A 27571-nucleotide genomic window follows, 5' to 3' on the forward strand; every position below is an offset into this window, starting at 1 on the left:
AGGGGGGTCCCACTTGAGATTTTTTAAAAAATCTCAAGTGGGACCCCCTGCACTGTAGCAGGTGAGGGGTGTGGTTGGGAGTGTGTCCCAAGGTGTGCCCCTAGTGCTCCTCTTTGCTAAATGAGCTACCAAGAGATCCCGAGCTACCAAGAGATCCCACCCATGTGATTAAAAAATCTCAAGTGGGACCCCCTGCACTGTAGCAGGTGAGGGGTGTGGTTGGGAGTATGTCCCAAGGTGTGCCCCTAGTGCTCCTCTTTGCTAAATGAGCTACCAAGAGATCCCGAGCTACCAAGAGATCCCACCCATGTGACTTTTAAAGTGGGCCTCACCACCTTCATCTCTCGGCAGCGCATTTAGCAAATGAGCCGCTACGTAAATTGGTGAATAAAATAAGTAAATATTGAATAACCATTAGTCATTGAACAATTCACTCTTCCATGGATATTGTATCAACTATTTATTTATTTATTCCAGATACGTAACAGTATATTAAAAAACGCATGAACATAATGCAGAAGTACACATTACACTTGCATAATATACCACCAATCAGCTTGTACAGCTATAATTTCAACTTCTTTCTGAAGACAGCACGAACAAAAGAACCAAGCAAAGGCCAAGTTGTGACAATGGCGATATAAGCCAATAGCCACATCGACCTCCCACTCTGCCTCGATAGCTGATTCATCGATCTCTTTACTTGTACAGCCATACTATCAAAAACCTTGGAAATTCTGTCTTCATATGCTGTTATGGTATCATGAGCAGCAGCAGCAGTTCCCATTTCGGTTCTATCTTCATTCCCCTCTCGAATTGTACCATTGTTATCGTGTTTCAATTCATAAGTTGTCTGAGTATTAGCAGAGGTCATTACTTTGTCATCATCGGGCTCATCATTCTTCACTGCAGCAATAAGTCCATGTTCCATGATATTTACATAGGGGGACTTATCAATTGAAGACTCCAGAGGAGAATCAACCACAGTATCCTCCATCTGCAATATAGTCAACAACTTAGCTTCATAAGAAAGTGTGATAATATAAGCTCTATAATGAAGATAAATAGAAAACAGCCTGGTAGCTTTTGAGCCAACTGCAGCTTATAGTTCAACAATAGTCATGGATACACAGTAAAGCAATCATACTTTGATCACACAGAGATCAGGACTTTCGCAGACTAGACAATTTCAGGCATATGAATGGTAATATGGAATAACTTCCATATTTATGGAAAAATAGGCATGAGGTGGCAGCTCATTTTGCTTAATGAGCTACCAAGGGATAGACTAATGGTGAGGCCTATTTTGCCAAATGGTCTCACCGCTTCATCTCTTGATGTCTCATTTTGCTAGATTAAGTGACAACTTACATCCAGTATCCCCCATATTTATACGTCAGCATGCCACAAATGCATGAGAAGAGAATATCCAGAAAATTTGTAGTAACATGAAATACCTAGTAGTGGTTAAGTTGGTTTAAGAAATTTTTAAAATTAGTTTGTAAAACCTGAAGAAATCTTTCAGCAGTAATGTGAAACCTTGTTTGAAAATAGGTTTTGCAGGAGGAATAATATGGAGTATGAGTTGAAGAAAATATCACATGTGAAATGCTTCCTTCGTAAGTTCTGGAAAATTTACGTATGTCACATATAATACATGAGGAAGATTTTAAGGCCAATATGATACCTGTTGCTGTCCATGCATGTATGGGCTAGAGTATAAAACAGAAAAGAACTCACTGACAGCTCCAACCCACCTGCAAAGAACACAATAATTCTTCATAACGGACATGGAACAACTATTTGACACGTTCCTGCTCACAGTCTCACACAGTCCATCTGTCTATGAGGCCATTTTAAATAATATACTATGTACGTGTCATACGTGATGACAATTAAAAGGTGCTTTGCTGAAACTTTTTTAATAAATAGGAAAGAAATAAATACAACTCCCAAAAGTTGGGATCACAAAACATGCAGCACATCACAAAACATGCTGCACATCACAAAACATGCTGCACACAAAGCTATTATTTGCTGAATAATGCGAGATCCGGAGCAAGTACAATAACAATTTGTGCATGTCCAATTTTATAATGTAAGATTAAATGTGCACTGTAAAATTCTTTGTTGGATTTGCATCTCATATTCAGTTAACAAAATTCAAGTTAGGAGGTAACAATAAAGTTAGAAGTTAATCAAGCATAAGAATTCTAAAGTGGGATATGAGTGCTTAATATTTGCTCAATATATGATGGGTAGATCAAAATGAGCTCAGTATATTAGTAATGCATACATTTATTAATGCACACTGTTGTATCCAATGCAGTTTATCATCTTTATTATTCGGTAGTTGTTAATATTACTCCAAGAAGGGCTAGGTATGTGACGTGAGGTGCATGATAAGTGTCTTGTCTAGAAGTGGTTCCGGAAGATGGGAACAAAGTGGAAGTGGTACGTGCATATTCAGACTAAAGGTGGAGAATAAAGTTAAGCTTCTAATCCCTAAAGATAATGGAAAGAGGATAGCTAAAATGAAAATTCAGTTCGATGTCAAAAATAAAGGAGTCTAAAGTTCAACTTGTGACTTCGGGTCCAGGACAGTCAGTAAACCCCTTGAGATAAAAATTATGGTGGCAGTTTATTATTAATGCACCGAATGCACAGGGTCCGTTTGCCATTCAGAATTTTATCCAATTCAATTTGTGATCATCTCCAAGCATATGAGCCATTTGCCACAAGATCATTTAGAATTTTATCCAACTCAATTTGTGATCATCTCCAAGCATTTTCCTCACTTGGTAAAAGTAAAACATGCGGAACAAAACAGAATCAATTAGATAAGGTCTATTGAAGGAATTAGTGACTTTTAAAATCCGTTAATAATCTTGATGTAAAGTTAGATAGAAACAAAACAAAGGTAGATAGGAACATCTGAGGTAGATTCATGTGAAAAGTGGATGTCTTATCTAAAGGTAGAAAGATTTATGACAAAAGTACATAGAAAGGGAGGAATATTTATATTAACAAAAAGACATACTATGTAAAGATAAGTTGATTCTACGTAAAAGGAGGAATATTTACACAGGAAGGCAGACAGAAATATACAAAAGGTAGATTGGAAAACATGATCTATGAAGCTAGAAAGTTTCACATGAAAAGTGAACATAGTATATCAATATGTTAATTATATGAAAGGTAGCTAAAAACATATGAAGTGCATTAAAACATATACAGAATAGGAAGATTTATATGAACGGTCGATGGAAATATACAAGAAGTAGAATTAGGGGCTGTTTGTTTGGGCTGAAACGAGCAGAAAAGCCCACGAACAAAAACTGACAATGGTTAAATTGTCGGTTTTCGTGGTTTCTGGGTGTTTGGTTCGTTTTAAATGACAAAAAAAAGTTGGACAGAAATTGATGGAAAGAGAATAAAAACGCAATTGGCTTTGCCCTCTTCTTTCACCCTAGGTTTACGATCACCACACCGTTCTCCCTCTCATTTCACTCTCTCCCTCCAATTTCTCACGTTCTTCTTTTGGTTTTTTGATCGGCACTGTTCTGTCTATTCTTCGACTTCGGCTCTCTCTCTCCACCAAGGTACAATCTCGAACTGTCAATCTCCGATATGCTCTTTTTTTCAATATTTTGGCAAATTACCGTATATAATCATAGTTTTATAGGTATCTGTTCTATTTTTCTTAGGAATTAATGATGGATTTTTGTTTATCTTGATCTATAAGATTGAATTTTTGATTGATTATTAGCAAATAATTTTATTGGTGAGAGGATTATTAGCAAATAATTTTTGATTGAATTTTTGATTGATTATTAGCAAATAATTTTTGATTGATTGATTATTAGCAAATAATGAAGAAATGGCCTTTTTGAGCAATTTTTTCTATAAATCCAGTAAGTTTATTAATTATTTCAAACTTGGCTTGTTGGAGTCTTGGTTTCAGACAAGTTGGTTTCATTTTGCTTTTCAACAAGGTTAGAGGCCCATTCCTCCCCCAATTGATTCCAGCATTAAGCGTTCTCTTCTGTGTAACTGTGATGAACTTGTTTGCATTATATGTTGGTAAAATGATGTCTTGACGATAAATGGCCTCAGATATATACAATAATTTGCATTATTTGTGTCAGCCAATAACAATGTTGGATTTGTACAAAAACATTCAAAAATTTAGGATAAGTCTTCTCCAGCAGCAAACTCATGAACCCCACCATCCACTTCAATCCAACTGAGCCCTGTAACCTTGGTGCTTGGTTCTTGGTGGTTAGTTCCTAGTTATGTGACTTGGTGTTTGGTTTTTAGTTCTTGGTTATATGACTTGCTTTAGTTTTAAAATTGTGAATATTTGTTATTGATTTGGTTGACGCCTTGATTTTAGTCTTGGATAGTTTCAAACTTGAGCAGTACCATTTAAATCCTAAAATTTTATCTCAATAACTGATTGATTGGCAATATTGTCACTATGGTTGCATTTATGTGCGTTCTTAAGTCTGTATTTTCCACCTAAAGGTGCTAACAATAGAATTTGAGTCCAATCCTACACATGCAAAATCAGTTGGTATTCATATATCAATACTATATGTTATCTTGATTTACTGAAGTTCAAATGCATATAATGACAAACCCGTTCTTTGGACATCATGAAATACATCAGAATGTGTTCGTGGCTGGCTTATAACAATTATTGGTTATTGGTTACATGACATGGCTATGATGATGGTCTTTTCTTTATATATGCAACCAAAATTATATATTAGCGACTTATTGGTGAGGCAATACATGCAGCCAACATTGCTACTATGATTTCTTGGTGAGGCATACAATCAAGAAAATGACCAGAACTGAGCCAGGTTCTTTTTTGTACATTAGAATAGTCTAATGTATATTGTTAATGCATCTTTATGTGTTTATGGTATGTCAATAGGAGTATATGATAGATGCTGTAAGTATTGGAGTATCCATATAACTGATAAATCTTTGTAGTTGAAATATTTGCACAACATATGTCTACTTGTATTTTCTACAAAGCTTGGGAGTTGTATAACTTACATCATTTTCCTTGTCTGGTGTCTAGATATATATAAGTTTTTATGTTCGGGGGTAATATTATGTCCTCAATTTTAAAATTAGTTCCTCAAATATGGGACATTTAGAAATTTTCCCTTAACTATTCATATTTTGAAATTAGCCCCTCAAATCTTTAAATATTTTGCAAATCACTACCTCAAATCTTTTTAAAAAATTACAAACTAGTCCCTCAAAATTTTAAAATTTTTTTTGTGGCGGTTGATATACGTTCACCTCTCAATTTATGTTGAAAATAATTTTATTCCATATGGGTGGTAAGCACACAATGGCGACCATAGTCATTGTTTCTTCTTTTTTTATTTGAACCAAACACTGAAAAATGAGAGAATCTATTCACACATCAATTGTTTTCTTCTTTTTCAAGTTGAACCAAACTAAGAAAAGTGATGGAAAGTACTTTCACTACATATTTTTTAGCGAAACAAACATAAGAAACACTTTACACGAAAGTGAAGGAAACACAAAAAAGTGAAGAAAAATTGTTTTTGAAAAATGAAGGAAAGCAACCAAACAGCCCGTTAAAGAAACGAAAGGTAGATTCCATCAAACGCGCACGCACACACAAAAAGAAAGAATGAAAGAAGAGAAAGGTAGATAGATTCATATGATATGAAATGTGAACAAATTATAAAAAGATAGAAACATTTATATGAAGCCGACAGCTTCCGTATGATGGCACTTTTGGTGCAATTTCTTCTCCCACAAATCCTCAATTTTAGGAATTAGGATACAGATTTACCGCGGTTTCCGCACCCATTTTCATAAATAAGTCAAAATCTAAGACAAGAATAAGGATATTTTGGGAAGTTGGGAATTAAAATGTGGATAAAAACTGCTTTCCAACATCTATTATCAAACAACAGTTAGTTTCTCATACCTCCCTACCTAGTACCTAATTTTTTTGTTCTTTCCTTTTGAATGATGCATAGATATAGATATAATTCCACAGATTTCTTATTTTAAGTTTAAACAACAGTTATTTCTCATACCTCCCTACCTAGTGCCTAATTTTCTTGTTCTTCCTTTCGAATGATGCATAGATATAGATAAAATTCCACAGATTTCTTATTTTAAGTTTGTATAAATAAATTTTAGTAAGTTTAGTTTTTCTTTTTCTTTTAAATATTTGTAATGAAAAATTTCAAAATATTATCTATAACTTTTAGTTTGTAATTGAAAAAAGTTTGAAGTAAATAAGAATTTTTATCTGTATACGATAAATATTTGAATATAAAAAAATTCTGAATTTTATCTATATAGTTTTCTAGTTAGAAATTTAAAAAAGTGAAATCAATAAGAATTTTGCCTGTATATAATAAATATTTGAATAAAATTAACATAAAATTTTCTATCCTCATTCAAATTTACTTCCTAAAAAATTAATATAAAATCCTATAGATAAAATCTTGTATCTTATTTATGTTGTTTCACTAAAGTTATTTCAAAAACATAATCATGTACTGCATGTTCTCTCTCTTTTATTGGTCTAGTTTACAAAAAGAAAGTTATTATTCAATCATATCTTAGCTGCTTTCATGGAACGCAGAGAATATAAAAAAGGAGATTTTGCGTGAACTTCGAGGCTGAGAAAAAATAGGAGTAACTGTTTCAGGAAAGATAAGGAAAAACTAAAATAGAAATAATGAAAGACAAAAGCATCCATCCTATATTTTAGCCCATTTTCTATATTTTACCGATTTAAATATTTAAAAAAACTCCTATTATCGGAGCACTGAAGCAATAGGTACATAAACATATGCGAAAGGTGGATATAACATACGAGGTACAAAGTTTTATATGATAGACGGACAGAAATATATAAAAGATAGATAAACTCATGAAAAATGGACATATTAGATAAAGATAGAAAGATTATATTAAAGAAAAAATGTATGAAAGGTACATAGTTCATATGAAAAAGGGATCAAATGAATAAAAATGGACACATTAACATAAAAGAAGGCTTATTATAAACCAGAAGAGGGCAAGAGGGGAAGGGGATGGATGGGTGAGATGGTGGGGTGGTGGGAGATGGAGAAGGACCAGGATAATACTGCTATTTTTAAATTGTAAAAGGAGGTGAATGAAAATTTTAAAATAGGAAGGATATGCTAGCTTCGCTTAGTCAAAGTGCAGAAGACCACATGTTTGAAACTTATATAGGAGAGGGAGCATTTTTCCCTTAAGCTTATGAAATCAAAGAAAATCTCAGACGTTTCGCCAAGACCTGGAAATGATAAAGGTTTGCTATAAGAGTTTGTGTTATTAATCTCAGTGGCCTGATACTTTATCGAAAAGTTAGGATGCCATGACAGATAAGCAAGAGCTAGATGCAATGGCTGGAGAATGCAAGATGAATACTGACGTACCATAAACTGCATGCATTAAGCCCTTTGAAAAATGCTAGATGACCTCCATGAGGTAAGGTTGCCAAAACAATATTCTTGTTCGCCCTATGAAAGCAAAAAGGATAATATGTTAACCAAACAAAAATATGATGTGGGCTATATAGCTCTAGTAGCAAACCTAAATTTCAGAAAAGTAACAAGGGAACTATTATACCTGCACTCATCCCAAGGAATTGCTTCGCTTGTACAAACTGGATCATCCAACGCACTAATGCAGAGGAGGGGAACAGATACACCCTTGATAAAACTAGCAGAACTGCAGTGGCGATAGTATGTATCCACCGTCTGAGCAACAATAGATGATGCTCATTAACCCCTACAAAATCTACAGGCGTATAAGTAGATGAGAGTTAATACCTCGAAATTTGCAACAACACGAGTGGCATGGTTATCAAAGTCCCTAACAGAGTATGACTGCAAAGACCACAACAAAAGAACGAGATAAGTGATAGCATGACGCATTCCCAAATGGTAAAGCAAAGGTGATCTCTGTGATGAATCAATAATCACAAATATAATACAAAACCAACTAGGGAAAAAGATGGCTTTAAAATTGAGTTTTCTTATTTGATGTTTTCTATATTTAAGTAACTCTGAGATATCAAAAATATGTTTGGTGATCACTCATAGCTAAAGAACTTGCAGTATCTAACCTCAAAAGCTAAGCTAACTAAAGTTTATAAAATTGAGCATGTCCTGTTTTTCATATCTCTACCTTCTCATCAAAATTTAGCACTTCCCTTTCTTCTTATCAGAATCAAGTTCAGTGACACCACCAATTGGTAGCCAACAAGCCATGAAGTTAATGAAACTACAGTTTGCAAAAACTACATATATAGGTCCAGAAAGGCCGTATGCAATACAATGACACAGCTACAAAAACTATAATTTAGCAATCTTTAAGACCAAATGGCACCCTAAAATTCTAGTTCTGGCCAGAAATTAGAAATATATATGATATAATATATCAAAAACATTTCTTTTCAAGAATAACCCCATCAACAACAAGAAAGTCTATATCCCAAATGTCTGAAGTCGGCTACATGAATCCTATACTTCCATTCCATTTAATTTTCGGCCACTCAAGAATAATCCCATCCAGCCTCATAAAACTAAACAGACATGCATGTGTGTGCACACGCACTCACAGACCCACATACACACAACACAGATGCGTACACACGGTACTTTCCATGTGGAAGAGGACACGTCCGCCACTTCCTCATATGGATAGCAAGGAATAAAAGTGTGTGTGGTGTGAAATAAGTACCTCTCTACTGCTAGTGCTTTGAACATCATGTTGGTATCACTTGTACCCAAAGCCCAAAGGTTGAAACTGACGGGTGGAAGGCAAACAATTAAACAAAGCACATTATCATCCATCAGTGCTAAATCTGTAGGTCTAAAACAGCAACACACTATCTTATCTTGGCATGCCTCAGCTCCTATGTTTGTAAGTGTAAACTAAGAATATTTAAACAAGAGAAAAAGAAATGGACTCCTGAAATTGTAATAAAAGCATGCACCAGTAATTACTTGGGGGTCCAAGAACATGTTTTAGCATTTAAAAAGTCATTTATTAAATGAAGTACCCAACATGCAAGAGCTTCTAATACAGAAAGAAGAGAAAAGGAAGCGTACACTGCTGATCCCATCCCAGTTTGCAAGCCGAGTATAAATAGCCTGATGTCTGCAAGAACAGCAAAAAAAGGAAGATCTTATCATCTAAATGAAAATTTTCATGGGAAAACCTTTAAAAGAAAATTTAGCGGCTCAGAAAATTTCTTAATAAAATTTACGACGACTACTTTGCCAGGTGTAAGATTAATGGGAACATACAGTTGAGCGTAACCTTTAAGCCCAGTAGCAAGAGTTCTGTTATACAACCGCTGGATAAGCTTGCGATTAATAAACCTGTCGCAGATCTGCAAACATGCATGGAAGATCAATAATGCCCAACCAATCTCCATTTAGGCTAGTTTCATTTGTCAAATTTATGGATTCAGACAAATTTTTATAAATTTTCAGACAAGCGTCTGAAGGAATCATCTAATGTTGAAACAAATGTTTGTTGAAGTTCAAATGTACTAGTTGAAAGAAACAAAATCAATGGACTCTATCTGAAATACTTTCAAAGAAAAAGAATCAACATAGCATGAACCATACAACTTGGTTGAAAGAAATAAAGAAGGATATGATAATGATTAACTGAATGGAAGTTAAAGCCCTCAATAGAACTGTGAAAAAATAAATTTCATGTAGCCAAACCAAAAAGTTTGAATAATGGCTTTGTTGTTGTCAGTGCATATTCTAACAGAACGCTGAGATTAGGTTGTTCCGTGTCACAAAGGTAGCAGTAGACAAATTGGAGATTTCACTCCCCCCACACCTCCTTGTATGGCACATAACACACTGCTTGCACGTGGGCTGTTCTTAGAGGATGTGTATTCTGTTGTTGAAGTTTTTTTCAACGTTAAACATGGAAGCCCATTAGAGTTTCAAAATGGGCTTCAATTTTCTTTGACTGAAATTGGTTCACCTTTTGCAGTTAGGTTACCAATCTTTTTATGCATGTAAACAGTTGAATACAACAGAACTGCATGATCCAAAGCAAAATATGTGCACCATGGTCTCGACAGCACACATTCATTTCTAAAAAAAACTTTCATCATTATTTCTTACTTATTGGTTGTCCCATTTGTTTATGTTTTTTTGCTAGATAATCATACTAAAATCCCATGAAGGCACTAACCATTAATTTACTTGATTAAACATACAAAAAACTTTTTTCCCATTACATTTTACTTCAAGATTTACATACTGCATCCTTAAGGTATTTGAGACAACAATCAAACATTACAAAATATGCCTCCGTTGATTGACATAAAATAAAATGTTCACAGAGAAAGCCAACCATGGAATTCAAAAAAGATAATGAGCACACCAACTAGCAACCAGACGATTTTTAATACATCAACAGGTAATCTATGACAACACACGATTCTAATATAGTGATAAAGAGTATCTTAATGTTATGAAACTATCATAGAATTCATATTTGAAATGGAACATGACGGAATGCACAATCATAATCCACATGTGCTTGTGGAACGACAATAATGTCCATCACAGTTTTCGAAAAATAGGATCCAAAATGATGTATACAAATTTGAATGAACAGGCATTTCGTGAAGCAGCTGGGTCGCTAGTTCATATGTTAAGTCCTTTCAGAAACTCCTCGTCAATCACCTGCCATATCTTGATCAGTTAATCCAAATGCAAAACACCGCAAAGCATGTGGAGGGTATCTAATTTTCGAAGAAGCTGCTGCGGCACATAGCCATTCTCGCATCATATTTTACAACCAGAGAATATCAGAGATGAATTTGGACAACTTACGCACTCTGGCTATGGACTAATATATTGCAGCATCTCATGAAGATACTTATAGCACTAATATCAAGTTAGTTATGTAATTTAAATTATTTTCATTAATGCATTACTTGACCACAGAGGTACAATTTTTAAGAAATATCTACTTTTAAGTACAACATATCAGTTAGACCCCATTTTTAAGACTTCCATAGAAAATCTCAACCATACATGATCAGACCCTGCAAAGAAAATTAGAAATTTACAGAGCAAGTATTAAGTAAATCGTAAAGTATATAACTAAATATTGCAAATATACCATGATGTACCATTAGTTTTGAGATGACAAACTCAGAAGCAGAGAATGGATATATAAGAAAGATAATGCTCAAGTTAATTAGATAAGGATAAATTTAGGTAATGAAACTTTGAGCAAACTGACCAAAAGATCCCATGGAGAACAAATAGATGATGCCCCAGCAAGAGGAGTGTTCTCCCCTTCTTCTCCAAGGTACTTAACCTAAACCCAGCACCAATAAAGGTTGAGAGTTCAAATAGAATATTACATGTTAGATAATTTAAATCAGTTTGGTTCTCTACCACCAGAAAACTCTGAAATAAGATCACATATGACTGGTTTTACAGATAAACTATGCAAAACTTAATATGCCATTGAAAAATGCAGCAAGTAATGTGCTTGTAAAATTTCCTCAAGTAAAAATGTAAAGATTTAAAAGATTCTAATTTCCAAGTATAGATGCAATAAATCCTAATAAAGGAAAGTATGTCCATACAGGCAGGCTCATTCCTTGGACTTACACAAAGGCTTCACAAGGAGATATTAAACTCATGACTACTCCTTTTGCATTATGTCTGGTCTGCTTCAGACTCCACAAAGTGCTTTCTCTTTTTTCTCTAGTGAGTTGAAAAATTCCTAAAAATTATCTCACAACAAAGGTGAGTGGATGGTTTCTATATAGCAATATAAGCATCCAGGAAGATATGATCCTGGATAATCAGCCTGACAACCCTAGGCCAACCAAACCTGCTAACCATAGTTACATAATATGCAATACATGACGGGTCGTGGTATTAATTCGGTTATGCAATTCCCCACTTAGCAATGTATGAACTCGGGGGTTAGGTTCCTTTGGTATGCAAGTTCAGCACGTGGTACATTGTAATCTTTTTGGATGGACTAAACATTTTCTCAAAGTGAATAGTAGAAAATGAGAAATTAGAAAGCCAATTATGCATTTCAATATTTTCTGCTACCAAATACTTCAATGCTTCACTTTCAAAATTTCTTAATATATAATATATGGAAAGCATATAAACTATTGACTAAGCACCTTAACTAATTTTTTGCTACTCCTCTTCTCTTCTGTGATTTTCAGCAATAAAATTTCTGAACAGATAAGACATGAAAAACATAAATTATAGACCAAGCATCTTTAAAAGAAAATTCTACTCCAGTTCCAGTGATTTTCTGCAAAATAATTTATAAAATTCTACTCCAGTTCCTGTGATTTTCAGCAAAAAAAATTGAGTGTGTTATAGCCGCCATTTGTATGCTTTCTTTTCAATTCTGAGTTTCTATAAGTGGCAAGAGGTACACCAATGTTGGTGAACCACTTCGCATACCAGTAGTTAACAAGTATGGCAACGTACCACATTGCAGAATGTGCGAACCGTACGACAGTTCGAGAGGTCCAGAGAATTTCATAACTATGTTGCTAACAATAAAAGTTGGTAGGCATCCCTTTAATACAACTCCAAACCTAATGCATATATTTCTTAGTCTAAAGGACATAACGCATAATTAACAGCCAATTAAAATTTTTTGATACTACTAGAATTACGAATTACGAAATAAAAAGCCTGACAATCTAGAGTACAGACCATTCTGCATCAAACTGAAAACAGGCAAAGAGAAAATTGCTTTGATTGCATACCAGGACATTTGCTCCAATGCTTGTCCCAATGGCAAAGAGAGGAGCCTTGGGGTACTCTTGATGAAGACAGTTAATAACTTCACGCACATCATTTGTCCATCCGGCGTTATAAAAGCAATCAGACTGACCAAGATGATGAGAAATATCTTATGATTGCATGCTATTTAAAACCATGGCAAGAATGTAGTTTTATAGTGTGACGTAAAAGACAAAAAATGGCATGAAAGATGATTAATAGTGTATACCATATGACAAATGCAATTTGAAATCATTTCTTTTAGCTGTTTAGGCTTTTATTATGCCTCAGCCTCACCAATGAATACATTTTCCACAGCAACCTTTATCACCTTTCCTATTTTTGACTCTAACAAAGTCCAGCAGATGTCTAATGGATGCTCCTCCATCGTTCGAATTTAAACATCACAATACATAGTGTTGATTTTGTGCTACTGAAACTGGAATACTAAATTCGTGAAAAGTAGTATTTACTGTTTACATTTTTTGAAGCCTGATCACCAACTAGGAGGGTCCACAACAGGTTGTGTAGTTATGAAAGCTTGGCAAAGGAGACCATTCAATATAAAATATGCTCCACAGGTGACCCACTTTGGATAACATGAAGATGAATATGCTTCTTTTGATGCCAACTACATGAAATAATTCAGGGCACCAGCACGCTAATGTTATGCAAACAAGCTGAAAATGAGTCAGACACGTGTATACAAAAAATATCTGGAAGGGATATGCATAGACAAGTGTTCACCAGGTACATGAAAATCCAACATGTATTTTCATATAAGATTATCTTTCATTGACTTATGGAACTGAGAAATCAAATCCAAACATGATCTGAGTTGTCGGTTCATCTTGATAAACTTGGTCAGGCTTAAATATGATAGGGTTTGGGGGAACCCTAATTCAACATTAAGGCTGTTCAAAGATCTCATACAATTTCCTTTCCCTTTATAACTCTAGATTCTTTTATCTATTAAGGACTGCAGTTAACTACTTCTGCTATCAATCAACTTTCTGATTGTTAATTTTAAACAAAAGTTTAATAATTGAAGTTTTAGGATCTTGATATTTTTATTAGTGGTTGCACCGATTTATTTTATATGAGTATTGTAATTCAAGCATACTACTTTTCAAGGTTCTGCATCTTGCTAAATGGATTTAAATTAATTTATTGCTCATCATCTCCTTTAATCAAATAGCAAGCAGATGGTTGTGGAATTGATAACTTTACACTAATAGAAGAAATGAAACCACTAAACTCATGACTAAAGTGTATCTAAATTACATATTTTTTTTCATCCATACACATTTTAAGAGAATGATGAAGGTTCCAATTAAATGCAGGAAACATGAAAATTCGAGTTCTACATGGGCCAAGGAGGAAATTTCCTCCTATGCACTTAACCACTGGTTCCAAATACATGCATACATTTAATGATCTACCATATCCTTGATTTTCAGAGTTTGTCACTTTCTTGTGTTACATCCTTACGAGTACAAACTTGCTTTCATGAAGTAAAAATAGATCTGAACTAAGAGAAGAGAATGTGTTATGCAAGCAAAGAAAGAAGTTTGAACATGCATCTATACTTATGTAGAATCAGCACGTATATGTAGCAGATAGGCATGCTACAAATACCGCTGCATACATATCTCTATGAGTGTTTTTCAGCTAGGAAACTATGCAAGCGCGAACCTATCTGCAAAAGTTAACAAACCAAATGTTGATACAAATCACAAGGTTAGAGACCAAAAACACCAAAACATTGAAACAAAAGTTAACCTATCAATCAGTATCATGTATTTTATAATACTACTAGTAACAGTCCATCCAGATGAGAAACTAGTATTTTCCACAATGAGTTTGAAGTCCAAGTGATTAAATCTCATTATACAAATTTCACAAATTAGCCAAGAAACTGAAACAAACAAAAGCCTTCTTCCACATTTACAAATGAAATTATGAATCAAGTATTTACAACCCCAGATCCTATCATAATAATAGGTTGGCAGTTAACTTCCACTAAATTGTTTTCTTGAATGAATTCAGCATGCAGGAAGCGTTATACCACAAAAGCATCATCATCATCATCACTTAAGTAAAAGAGAACTTACTGTTAGCGAGACGCCACCCAGACCCCGATGGTTACCAACAACAACATTCCAACCCTGCTTTGCGAAACTGTGAACTAGATGCTTCATGTACTGCATTGTCCATAAAATGCAAAAGAATTAAGCAAACACTAATATAATCCTAAAACAGCTAAAAGTGTTACCCGGCCCACAAACAACAGTTGGTAAAGGACACTCAAGTAAATAAAAAATAACCTGAATAGAAGAGCACCTGCAACAAACTAAATTATCTGCTAAAGCTATGCATATCACTAGAGACAGTATATATTAAAAAAATCATGACAATTTAGATATACACCTCTTTGTCTGGATGTTTGTGGGTGGATATTGACTGTATGTTCATGGGTGCATATGGGTAAATTGGTGGGGTGCATTGTTGGTGCATTTCTCTTTTCTTCCTTATGATTTNTTGGGCCTAAACCTTCATTCATACCAAAATTCATGACCATAACTAAGGCAAATAGTAGACATAACATTTACAGTGCATCAGAAAAAGTTAGATCAACCAAACAACCGATCTGAATTATGTGGATTATGCATTTACATCTCACATTGTAAACCAAAATCTTGTTATTCACAACTTTACAACTAATCAACACTTCAAGCGAACGCTTGGGAACATCCAAAATCGTTCGTTAGTTTTAGAAGATAAACACATTTCTAACAATAGAATGCAGGCCCTTGTCCTCCTGACACTATCCTAATAATACATATACCAAATGCTTGAACCTCTTTTTAGACATGGAAATTGTCACAGAGTTACACACTATCCATCTGTGCTTTAGTTAATGATTTTCTTGCCTAGTTTTCTAGAGAAAGGCTGTCCCTCTGCTCCACATAGACTCTCTTTAATTCTCCTCTAACTATGCAATTAAGGATGGGCAAGCATTTCCCTTTGGCAGCCACTATAACGCTCCACACATTAGGACTAGGAAGAATCTGACGAGTCTCTTTATGAAGTGTCACCTTTAAAAAAATCTATATTTCCTTTTCTCTGAGGAAACTATAATGATGGATGATCCTTTGTAAGTTAAAGGAGTCAGTGAATGACTTCCACTTTCAAGCTTTGTTTAGACAACATATAAGCTAATATATTTTAGGCCAAGCAAGTACCATAGCCGGAACCTCCTGCTTAGCAAATATCAGACTAAGAAGGGTGGAGAGCTATGGACTTAATAGCAGTAGAGTTTATATGAGAATTAAATTCACTTACATCATTTGTTTCACTTACATTCACATGTACATATTTCTCTTTTTTCATTTTTATCGTTTTGGTGAATAGACGTCTCCATTCACTTTAAGAATGTCTTTTATTTGGCTCTTTTTCTTTACCCATAAATACAGATAAATGCTTCCCTACTGACAATCTATATATCTCCATCTTTGATAAGCTTCTTAGTCTAGGAGAATTTTGACCTTGGTTGCTTAAGCTTAGACAGGAAAATCTACAAGATTTGGTTTCCATCTACAAACAGACCTTATAGTAATCTCAGTGAACCAATGTTTGCTCCATACTTCTCTTATATAAGCACAAATTTACAGATTGATGTCAGGTCCTAAGCCAGTTGTAAAATTTTGTAAATCTTTTCTGAAGCACATGCTCCATAGTTTTTTAAGGAAAAAGTCCTAGATGTTAATTATGAGACAGCCTTCCAGTAAATAAATCCTGGAACCACTTGCCAATTCTCCCTTTTAGCAAGTAATTCTTTCAAGCAAAACATACATTTCTCTTTGTTCTTGACTAATTCCTCCATGCATCAAGCAACATTTCCATTTTTCATTTTTTACTATTTTTACTTTTTTAAAAGCAGCTGCAACATTGCGCCCTTTCTTTCCCCTCTATGCCAAACACCATTTGTACTCCCGGACAGTTTAGATAGCAGTCCAGGCAATCTACAATGCTCTATGGATGGTAAACGAATCAATAATTCAATAAGGTTAAACTTTTAACATAAAAGAAAATGAAGAAAAGCAATTTAATTTGGTATATCACTGGGTCATTATTTTCTATCTGTCAAAATTTAAGTTCACCACTCCTACTTATACAGGAAATACCATTGACATATGTTGCACAAATTCCTTTTTTTTTAATATTACAAATACTAGTGAATGCATACAACATAGTCTTTCGACTTCTACTTGATTCATTATAAATGTTGCAATTTTTCAGTCATATGAAGATTATTACTTTGTACTTCTAAGAAGTTCATAAAATATATCATAATTTCAATCGCAAAGTCATTCCAATAGTAAACCATGTATTGGCATATTGCTATCACCTACGAAAATTTATGCTTTGTTTCTTAATCCTAACAAGTTCCCTTTGTGGGACATGTATTAAGTGCTTTACAATACTGTTTCATCAAGATAGAGAAAGAAAGCTGTAATACCACTCTCTGCCGGACGAACCCGGTTACAGTTCTACAGAAATCCAAAAAAGAAAATCATAAGCGAAATATAAGAACTGACAGAATTTAGCAAAGTTGACTACTTCAGATTGATATTTTAGATGAAACTCATCTTTAAGGTTCTACAGCATCAATCTAGTAATTAAAAGAAACAACAAAATGGAGAAAAGGAATATAGAAGGGAACATCTTACTGGTGAAGCAGAATCACTGGTAAGTCCAGGAACCACAATCACAAGGGGAGTTGAATCATCTTTAGAGAGTACCCTGCCAGTTTCATAAGGACCACCTGCAACTGCAAAGTGTACAGAAGGCATAGCAATATATAATTGTCTGCAGTCACCATTAAAACAGAATGTACAGGAAGAAGTTACGGTTGCAGTAGTAAATTTTGATTTTTCAAACTAAAACTCTTTTTGGAAATGTCTATATTGGGATACTATCATATTATGACCCATGGAGGCCACAAATCGTTATCGATAATAGTTTATATGCGTGGAAAAACTTTGGTCAATAGTCCACTAATCCTAAATGGTAGCAATGCAAGAAAGAAATCATAAACTAAACATAAGAACTCACGCATATTGGAAAAGTTGGCTACTTCAGCTAGACAGTTTAGAGGAACTACATCTTTATCTCATGCCATTCCAAAATTTGAATTGGAAGTTTACCATCAGAAGCAAGTAACCAATCCAAAGCAATAGTTCCCCCATCATGCACAGTGTATAATTGCCTGAGTTGCAACAGATAACTCGCTATGAATAGAAAATACAGCATATCCAAACAAATTTGCAAGTAATTAAAGAATATCCACCCGGTACCATGATACTCCACTACATCTAAGTTGATTCTGATCTGGTGTTAATATCAATACTGGTACTCCACAAATGCATTTTCATTCTTAAATAATCATTTATCACTAGTGTGGAAAAATAAGAATCAGCATTATCAATATTAAAGCTAGAAAGTGTCATGAGTGTAAATATACGTAATAATTGTTAAAAGCTGAGAAATTACCCTCTAAGTGTGATTGTACAAACTGTGTTATCTACCATTTCTCCATCTAGTAGTCTCCAGGCAAGCTACATTAATAGTTTTTATATCCTTTTCACTGCCTTAATTAGTTGTTTTCATAAATGTTCTTACAACTGCCCCAATTATGATCCAATACCCAGAAATAGTGCAATCATCGGGCCATGTTGTACATGCACAAACCATCTTGATTGCTTCCTTCTCATTTACACTCAACTGAAGCTACAGGAACTTTTTTAAGGATATCATGAAAATCATTCTCATCATATTGGTATCTAAAAACTATCCCAACCTGCTAGATTTGTCTATTCAACAATTTTCTGGACTCTTGAAAACAGTATTAAAGTAAATGCTCAGCTGAGTAATCCCAATCAGGTAGCTCATCAGTCTCGATGGTTAAGAATTCGCAGAATAGGACACAATTTCAGTTAATTATGACAGTTTCTTAGCCAAGGTACAATGTAGGATGTTCCATCTCAGTGTTATGTAAAAATTGTATTCTTTATCTTCAGCATATAAAACTAAAAGCGATAAGAACTGATAATAAATTTCTTCACAAGCAAAATAAGCTTTCCCAAGTATTTCACTTCTGAGTTTTGCCTAGGAGTTGGCAATGTTCAACTGTGTTAGAATGTTTGGTGTCAGATAATTGCAAGCATGTCCATAAAAATAAATTAAAGCTGTGAAATTGCAAACTGTACATAATTTATTTTCTTCACATTTAACTTTTTTAATGTGCTGGGTAAACTAATAGACTTATACTGTTATACATTGGAACCTCAGATATAATGTTGAAGGCCCATTTTTCTTGCTCTTTAAAGACCACATGGTTGCCAATGCGTATGCAAATACAACCCGTGTCTAGACGCTTGGGTAAGTTGTTTGCCCACATCTAATTAAACATTTTTCAGTTGTCTGAACGTGTTTTCCAAATTTCAAGCACTGGGAATAAGCAATTATAATCCCACAGCAGTTGTTTTGTCTTTCACATGAGAGGAACATATTAAAGCCAACTATGTAGGATGAAAAACTAATGACTTAAGGTTTTACGTAAGAGTGGTAAGCAGAAACAGCGTCTTAATAGCCATTACTTTTTCTTTTATTTTATTTTCCTATTGTTCTCCTCTTTTACCAAAGAGCTGCTGTCTGTGTAGCATTTTTAAACTTGACATGGAAAGTAGTCCTTCAACACAGTTCAAACTCAAAGTTTCAGACGTTATGATTAAAGCATCTTTAATAAGATCAACAATCATATCCTGATTGTTACCAAGGTTTTAAATGTCGGGCGACATATCGGTTTGAGGGCTTGACCGACACGACATGGACGTCTTCAACTCGTATGTCGGTTTTCAGGGCCAAATCGGAAATATCAGGGTCATATCGGGCATATCGGCCTATTTTTTAGCTTTGAAAAATCCGCCGATATGGTACTTTTTTTTAAGATCTATTTTTTGTTATCGGGTTTGGGTTTAGTGATAAATACCCAAACTCGTTTAACCCGTTCTCATATTTAAGGGTTTCTTATGAACCCGATAGAAAGAATTTATGAACCTAAATCCATATATTATTTACTTTTTTATATGTTTAGTCTATAGAATTTATAAAGTATGTTTATATTGAATTTATGAATGCTTAGATTACATTTAGGACATGATATTATACATATGCGCACTACCCGATATGGCAATCCGATATTTAGTCAATGTCCCCCGATATATCCCTGATTTTCGCTATCCGACATGGATTTCTGCCATTCGATATGAACCCGACATCCGACATTTAAAATCTTGATTGTTACTAAAATACATAAACAATAAAGGCCAACGTCTTCTCAGTCGAGTCAAATAAATTGTGATATTTGGTAGAATAATCCATAATTAGTGGAAAATTATTAAAAAATACAGTAGTTGGCCTAAAATCTTAACTCCAATAACCTATTAATTTTGATATTTAAACATTCTTATTTTTTATATTGCCCCAAACAACAGGTCACCGAGCTTCCCATGACATAAAAGGCTTCACGGAGCACGAACTTGCAATCTTTTGACTATAAAAGCCTTTTGATCCTTACATCAGCATGACCAGGGGCAGATTTATATCGAGTATTAGGGGGGCAGTTGCAACCCTAACAATTTCAAAATTACATTTTAAAGGCTCCATAAACTACATTTCATCCCCCATTGTTTTAAAGAATTTGCATCCCAATCCATACTTATATAATCACTAAACAAACTAGCAGCCCATCTGTCCCTCTAAGAAAGTCTTTCAGGATCGGCCACTGACCATAACAACTGCAATCCAACAAAAACTCAAATTTTTTCCCCTGACAAATGATGAAATGTACCAAACTTTCATACAATGTTAACAAAACAACTGGCATTGATTGCAGAATGGCAACACTTTGTACTGTACTAGACATGTAACTTATCGTCTGCCCTGTGATTAATTAATTATATCCATTTTCCCTATGTCTTTTTTCTTCTTCGTGCATAAGAAAATCCCAGCTTCCTCGACATTAATTATGATTCATTTACAATTGTCTATAGTACTAAACATCATGCACCCCAAATGTAAAAATACTAGCTACCTTCTATAACAAAAGGAAGGCGGCCTCCCGAAAAAATTCAAGAACGCAGTCTGAAAATGAGGGCTCGCAAGCCACGGCGTCGCCAAGTACCTTTCACCAACACCAAAACCCCCCAAATTAAATCAATTCCGACCTAGAAAAACGAAATTCGACGAAATTCACCGTCCAATTTTTACCTCCCGTGAAGAATCCGACACCTGGAGACCACACCCTCGTAAATTTCCGAAGAGGGGTTGAACGTGAGCGCCACTCGATCTCCCCTAAACCCTCGAAGGGCATCTCGAACAAAATGAACCTCGAGAAAGTTGTATAGCACGGTTAGGGCGAAAACGGAGAGGGCTAGGACGTAATAAGATGTCGGGATCAACGAGAAGGCTTTGAGGAGGAGAGCGTGCAGTGTGAGATCGGAGTCAGTGATGACGCACGCCATTGCTGAAGACCGATCGAGAGCTTTCGAAACCCTAGAATTTAGGGCGAAGGTCTTAGAATGGAGCCAGAGACTCCTCAATAAAATGCGGGAGTTGGCCGCTCGTGGGAAGCAAATGTTGTGTGAGAGAATGAACTCGTCTACGTTGTCCTTTTTTTTTTCAATTGCAATAAAAAATGAATCTGTCTACGTTAACGTTTCGTTTTTTGACGCTTTCCAAATTGTATATTCTAAACTTTTCAAGTTTGACACTTTAGTACCTTCTATTATCAGAATACTACCCGGAAAAAGTTCTCATGTGAAATTACAGCTATCGGCTGTTTGTTTGCCTAAAATAAAGTGGGAAATCAAAGAATAGGAAAACTTGTATTATGGTTGTTTGGTTGGCTAAAAAAAGAAGGAAATCAAAGAATAGGAGATGAGATGAGATGAGTTGTCACTATATTATTGGATGATGTAAGTGATTTTTTAAGAAAACTTATTTTAAGGTTGTTTGGTTGATTAAAAAAATAAGGAAATGTATTATAAGAAACTTATTTCCTATAATATGTTCTTTTCTTGTGTTTGGTTCGTTGTTAAAAATAAGAAAATAGATGAGATGAGATGAGTTGTCATTATATTATTGGATGATGTGACTCACATTTAAGGAAATCAATTTCCTTGGTTTTTTTTAGGAAATTGGTGGAAATGAAATGTTAATGAGATGAGATGAGTTGTCACCATATTATTAGATGATGTGAGTGGTTTTTAAAGATGAGATGAGATGAGTTGGATGATGTGACCTATTTCTTGTGTTTGGTTTATTTTTAAAAGTAAGAAAGGAGATGATATGTGATGAGATGGTGGATAAAAATACAATTTTATTAATAAAAGTGTATAGATTTTTTTTTCTTGGAGTGAGTTTTAGGGATAGAAATGGATAAAAATAATATTTTAATAAAAAAATTACAAAGAATTCATATTCTTGGTTTTTAGGAAACCAACCAAACAGCCCATAACTTCATTACGTTTTAAATATTCACTTGATTTAAATATTGGGTTTACTACTGTAGATAGCTGTAACTTCATTACGTTTTAAATATTCACTTGATTTAAATATTGGCAACTATATGATGAATAAATGACAGAATGAAGAATCACAACACTCCAAGAAGTCTTGGGGGTCAATACTCTGAAACAGAAATCATTAAACTAGAAATCAACCATAGAGATTGTAGAGATGGAGCTCAGAAGCAGTTATGGAAGCAGACAGATTGGCGGTCGACCGCTGCGGTCGACCGCGTTCGTGCACAGGAGGCTCTGGGCGTTTGGATCAGTGGCGGTCGACCGCGGCGGTCGACCGCAGAAGTTTCTGTTTTCGGGACGGTCGACTGCCACGGTCGACCGCATGAGTTTCTGGATTCTACTGCTGTTCTGGGATTGTGGGCGGTCGACCGTGGCGGTCGACCATGGCGGTCGACCGCGCAGGTTCGCGGTCGACTGTCGCGGTCGATCGCCGAAGCGGTTTGGGCTGGGTCTGTTTTCAGACTCGTTTCATTTGGGTTTTCTATAAATACCCAAACTCGATTCTGGGGTTTGTAAGGCAAATGGTTTGAGTTGTTGAAAGGAGTTTTCTTTGGGCTTCTATTCTAGGAGCAATTGGTGAGATCAAGAGTTGATTTGTTGAAGGTTTATGAGAGATTTGTAACCCTAGTTGTATCCCATTGATTTCTAATAGTGAAAACTCTCCCCTCCTTGCCCCGTGGACGTAGGCATCTCGCCGAACCACGTAAAATCTGGTGTTGATTGTGTTTGTTCTCTTGTTGGTGTGTTGGTTTATCTCTTTTGGCTATTTGGTTGGATCTCGGCATAGGGGTTTCTCCCCAACAATTGGTATCAGAGCTCCGGGCAACGCTTGGGCTTTTTTTGGAGGTGTAGATCAGTTGGGAAGTTCATCTAGAGATTCGATTGGTGATAAAGGTGGAATCTTTGTGGTAAAGTTTCTATCTTTTTCAAGTTGGATCTATTTCTTGTTTGTTCCGCAATAGTTTGGGTGCTTTGAGATATATGGCCGAAAAAGATAAAAGCGGGGAGGGTTCTTCTAGTGTGAAGGCAGTCCAAAGTTTGAATATACATTCTATAAAAATAGATGTGGAAAAGTTCAACGGCACAAATAATTTTGGACTTTGGCGATGTGAAGTCATGGATGCGCTAAATGCGTAAAATCTGGAAGATACGTTGGAGTTGGACGGAAAACCGGCCGACATTGATGAAAAGGTTTGGAATAAAATGAATAGAACAGCGTGTGGTGTGATTAGGTCTTGCCTTACCCAAGATCTAAAATATGATGTGATGAATGAAACTTCGGCAAAGAAGATTTGGGAGGTTCTAGAGGGCAAATATTTGACGAAGACATTTGAAGAGGAGGCTTTATCGCTTCCAATTGAAGAAGGGGACATTCATTAGTGATCACATGAACCACTACACGAAGCTACTTGCAGATTTGGCGAACGTAGATGTCATTGTTGAAGATGAAGACAAGGCATTGTTGTTATTGAGTTCCTTGCCCGACGAGGAATATGAGACATTCGTCCTCACTCTTATTAGTGGGAAGGCATCTCTTTCGTATAGTGAGGTCACCGCAGCCCTTGTGAACTATCAACTTCGAAAGAAGGACAAGGAGACTTCCATTGAGCCGGTTGCGGGGCATTGGTTGCAAGAGCTAGAAGTTCAAACCGTGGTAGGAGGTCGCAGTCTAGAGGGGGACTCCTGCAGTTGGCAGGAATCAGTGTGCCTTTTGTAGAGAAGATGGACATTTGAAAGCCGAATGCCCAAAATTGCAAGCCGTGAAGAATAAGGGGAAAGCTGTTCAAGCTTCAAAGGTGAATGTTGCCAAGGCTAGTGGTGACATTTCAGATTCAGATTCTTCGGGCTATTCATGCTCAGCTCTTCCGTCAGTTGGTGTTGCCGACTCCACCAAGTGGATGTTAGATTCGGGTGCTACTTACCACATATGCCCTAGGAGGGATTGGTTCTCCAGCTTTCAGGAGTTGGAAAGAGGAGATGTTGTACTTATGGGTAATGATCACAGATGTCCTATTGGTGGTATTGGTACTGTTCGTATTCGGACGAGTGACGGAATGATTCGGGAGTTGGTTGATGTGAGGTTTGTTCCTCAACTGAGGAAGAACATCATTTCACTTGGGGTATTGGAGGCATCAGGCTATAGGGTGACCTTGGCGGATTCTCGCTTGAAGGTCACATCGGGGTCCATGATTGTGATGAAGGGCGTCAAGAGGAGTAACTTATATTATCTGCTTGGGAGCACGGTGATTGATAGAGCGCTGACGACTTCTTTGGCTAGACTGTGGCATTGGTTGGTGCTGGGGTATATTATTGGTTATGCCGTGCATAGATTGTTGAGGAGTGCTATGACCTGCAGATTGAAATCCTGTGAGCACATTGGGATGAGCGAGGAGACCAATATGGAGTTCAGCACTTCTATCCATCGATCGAGTGGTCTTATTAGAGGTGTTCAGTCAGGCATTGGGGGCCTTCCATGGAGGCATCAGTGGGAGGTAATCGCTATTTTGTTTCCTATGTTGAGGATTGTACTAGGCATATATGGGTTGCAACTAAGTCCCGTTGGTCTGAAGCCCTAGTAGTCTGCAACAGTTGGAGGAGGTATATGGGCAGAAAGGTTACCCGTCGTGCTAGTTCTAGTAAGGGTTCTTTTGTGCATTGGTGCCGAGCTCATGGCAGTTGGAGACACTTTAGAGGAGAGGGGACAGTAGGGCGATGTGATGAGATGGTGGATTCAGAGGGCCGTTCTTTTCTGGAGGAGGATCGGCGTTGGTTGTCGAGCAGTGGATTTGGTATTCAGGCTTTGACATTGGACCATCTTATGAGGTTGCCGACTGCTGCGTGTAGAGTTGTTAGATCTGGTAGAGCTGCTTCAGGTTTTGGTCGGCGTCGGATATTTGGCTACCCAGCACTTGGTCACATCGTTGATGTGAGATTGGATCCGATTGCGCATTTGGAATTCAGGAGTTCATTCGGCTATCAGTTGGGAGCTTCTGAGTTTGGTCTGGGCAGGTTTGTCACTTTGGACTATTGGCATGTAGAGAGTATTGATCAGATCAGAGGGATACCGCAGCGGGTGGAGGTTGATGCTACTCCACATCGGGTGGAGCTTATTCCACATACTCCAGGTCATTTTGCATTAGTTGGGATTCCGGCTGAGGTGACACAGTTTGGGGATCAGATTGTTCAGGATGCAGATGACGAGTTAGTAGATCCGTGTGCAGCTGGTGGATATAGCTTGGATATGGCCATTGGTTCACCTCAGGTGTAGGTGTTTGGATCGTTTCAGTATGGGGCCGTTGGTGATGCTATCAGTCGCGCATTGGATGTTAGTATTGGTGAAGAGTTGAAGACTATTCTTTTGCATTGAGGGCCTTTGGAGGCCATTGGGTGAACTACGTGAAGGCTTGATTCCTTGGAGAGGATACGTAAGCAGTCAGTTATGATGTAGCCGATTTGGTGAGTAGACACAGTTGTTTTGGGGTGAGTGTTCGCACTCCCGTTTGGGTCTCGACATGTTGTGGATGGGCTCCGTTGTCATGAGTCCGTTGCCATGACATACTGGATGCAGACCGCAGAAGTCTCTGGACCTTGGGCCTGTTCTGGAGTGTGGGCGGTCGACCGTGACGGTCGACCGCGCGACTGCCGCGATCGACCGCCGAAGCGGTTTGGGCTGGGTCTGTTTTCCAGACCCGTTTCGTTTGGGTTTTCTATAAATACTCAAACTCGATTCTGGGGTTTGTAAGGCAAGTGTTTTGAGTTGTTGAAAGGAGTTTTCTTTGGACTTCTATTCTAGGAGCAATTGGTGAGATCAAGAGTTGATTTGTTGAGGGTTTATGAGAGAGTTGTAACCCTAGTTGTATCCCCTTGATTTCTAATAGTAAAAACTCCCCCCCCCCTCCTTGCCCCGTGGACGTAGGCATCTCGCCGAACCACGTAAAATCTGGTGTTGATTGTGTTTGTGCTCTTGTTGGTGTGTTGGTTTATCTCTTTCGGCTATTTGGTTGGATCTCGGCATAGGGGTTTCTCCCCAACAGAGATTATTGTCCTTTATATTTTATAGCTGGGAAATTTTGCTAGCAGTAATGTCTCTTATTGCTCCCAAAAGATCGTTATGTAAACCAAATTTTGTACATTGGAGCTGAGAGCGGTTTGAAGAAATAAGATTCAAAGAAAAGCTTGCACTTAATTATAATAGCTTTAAACAAATTAATTACATGCCCTTACCTCAGACAACTTTTAAAATAGAGCATAGAGAGCATGTCTTACTTATAAAATCATGAGTATGGAGAATTCATAAGCATTGAATGTATAAGCAATAAATTGTCCAAAAATAATTTTCAAGCATGCATGCTGATATTTTAACTACAGATTAACAATGTAAACCTTTCATTTTCATTCATTCTACATTAGACAACAAAAGTAGTTCATTACCATTTGATATTGATAGGAGAAACAACTAACTTGTACACAACCAAAAACTAAACCACGTATTTAGAAATAATAACAATTGCATGAATTTCTTATCAGAGACCTGAAAAGGAAGTATTAAAGGTGTGGGTTCGCAATTTAGTTCCTAGATTAGTTTGTTTCAGAAAACTATGAGAAATTGTAGGGACACTGCAAACTACAAAATTCCTAAGTCTCAAGAACTGCACACCTAAGAAATTGCAAATAAAACCACCCTTCACATGTTAGCCATGTCAAAACCCAAGGCAATTACTGTCCCAATGTGACCCCAAAAGAGCCAATTATCTCTTCTCTTCCCCCTCACAACATAATGTGTGTATTTTCTTCAATATATGTTTTAGGTTCTTTCATATTGTTTTGTCATTTTTTGCAAAAGAACTTTACCATGCAAGCACTCTTTGATGATCACAATAAAATTTAGCATTACATTCACATTTACTCAGCAAATGTTTCTCCTAATTGAGTGCAAATTAGTCATTCTAGTCTGTTTCAAATTCTGTTCAAATTTTCTACCAAAATGATTATCGAAAGGAATTTCTAGAATTGAGTGCTAATTCTCTCTCTCTCTCTCTCTCTCTATATATATATATATATATA

At 36.3% G+C, this 27571-nt stretch overlaps 1 protein-coding gene across 1 annotated transcript; it reads right to left on the bottom strand.

Moving 5' to 3' along the window:
• LOC109839511 (embryogenesis-associated protein EMB8-like) lies at nt 446-21586 on the bottom strand. Its single transcript, XM_020407972.1, has 14 exons — nt 21192-21586; nt 21016-21105; nt 18068-18129; nt 17591-17691; nt 14972-15061; nt 12842-12964; nt 11329-11406; nt 9354-9439; nt 9156-9204; nt 7872-7928; nt 7669-7799; nt 7476-7559; nt 1688-1757; nt 446-997 (listed from the first exon to the last, which is right to left on the bottom strand). Exons 1-14 carry the CDS (start codon nt 21443-21445, stop codon nt 566-568), a joined length of 1707 nt encoding a protein of 568 aa, XP_020263561.1. The 5' UTR covers nt 21446-21586; the 3' UTR covers nt 446-565.

This window comes from Asparagus officinalis, chromosome 4, assembly GCF_001876935.1.
Source record: "Asparagus officinalis chromosome 4, Aspof.V1, whole genome shotgun sequence".
Classification (NCBI taxonomy): domain Eukaryota; kingdom Viridiplantae; phylum Streptophyta; class Magnoliopsida; order Asparagales; family Asparagaceae; genus Asparagus; species Asparagus officinalis.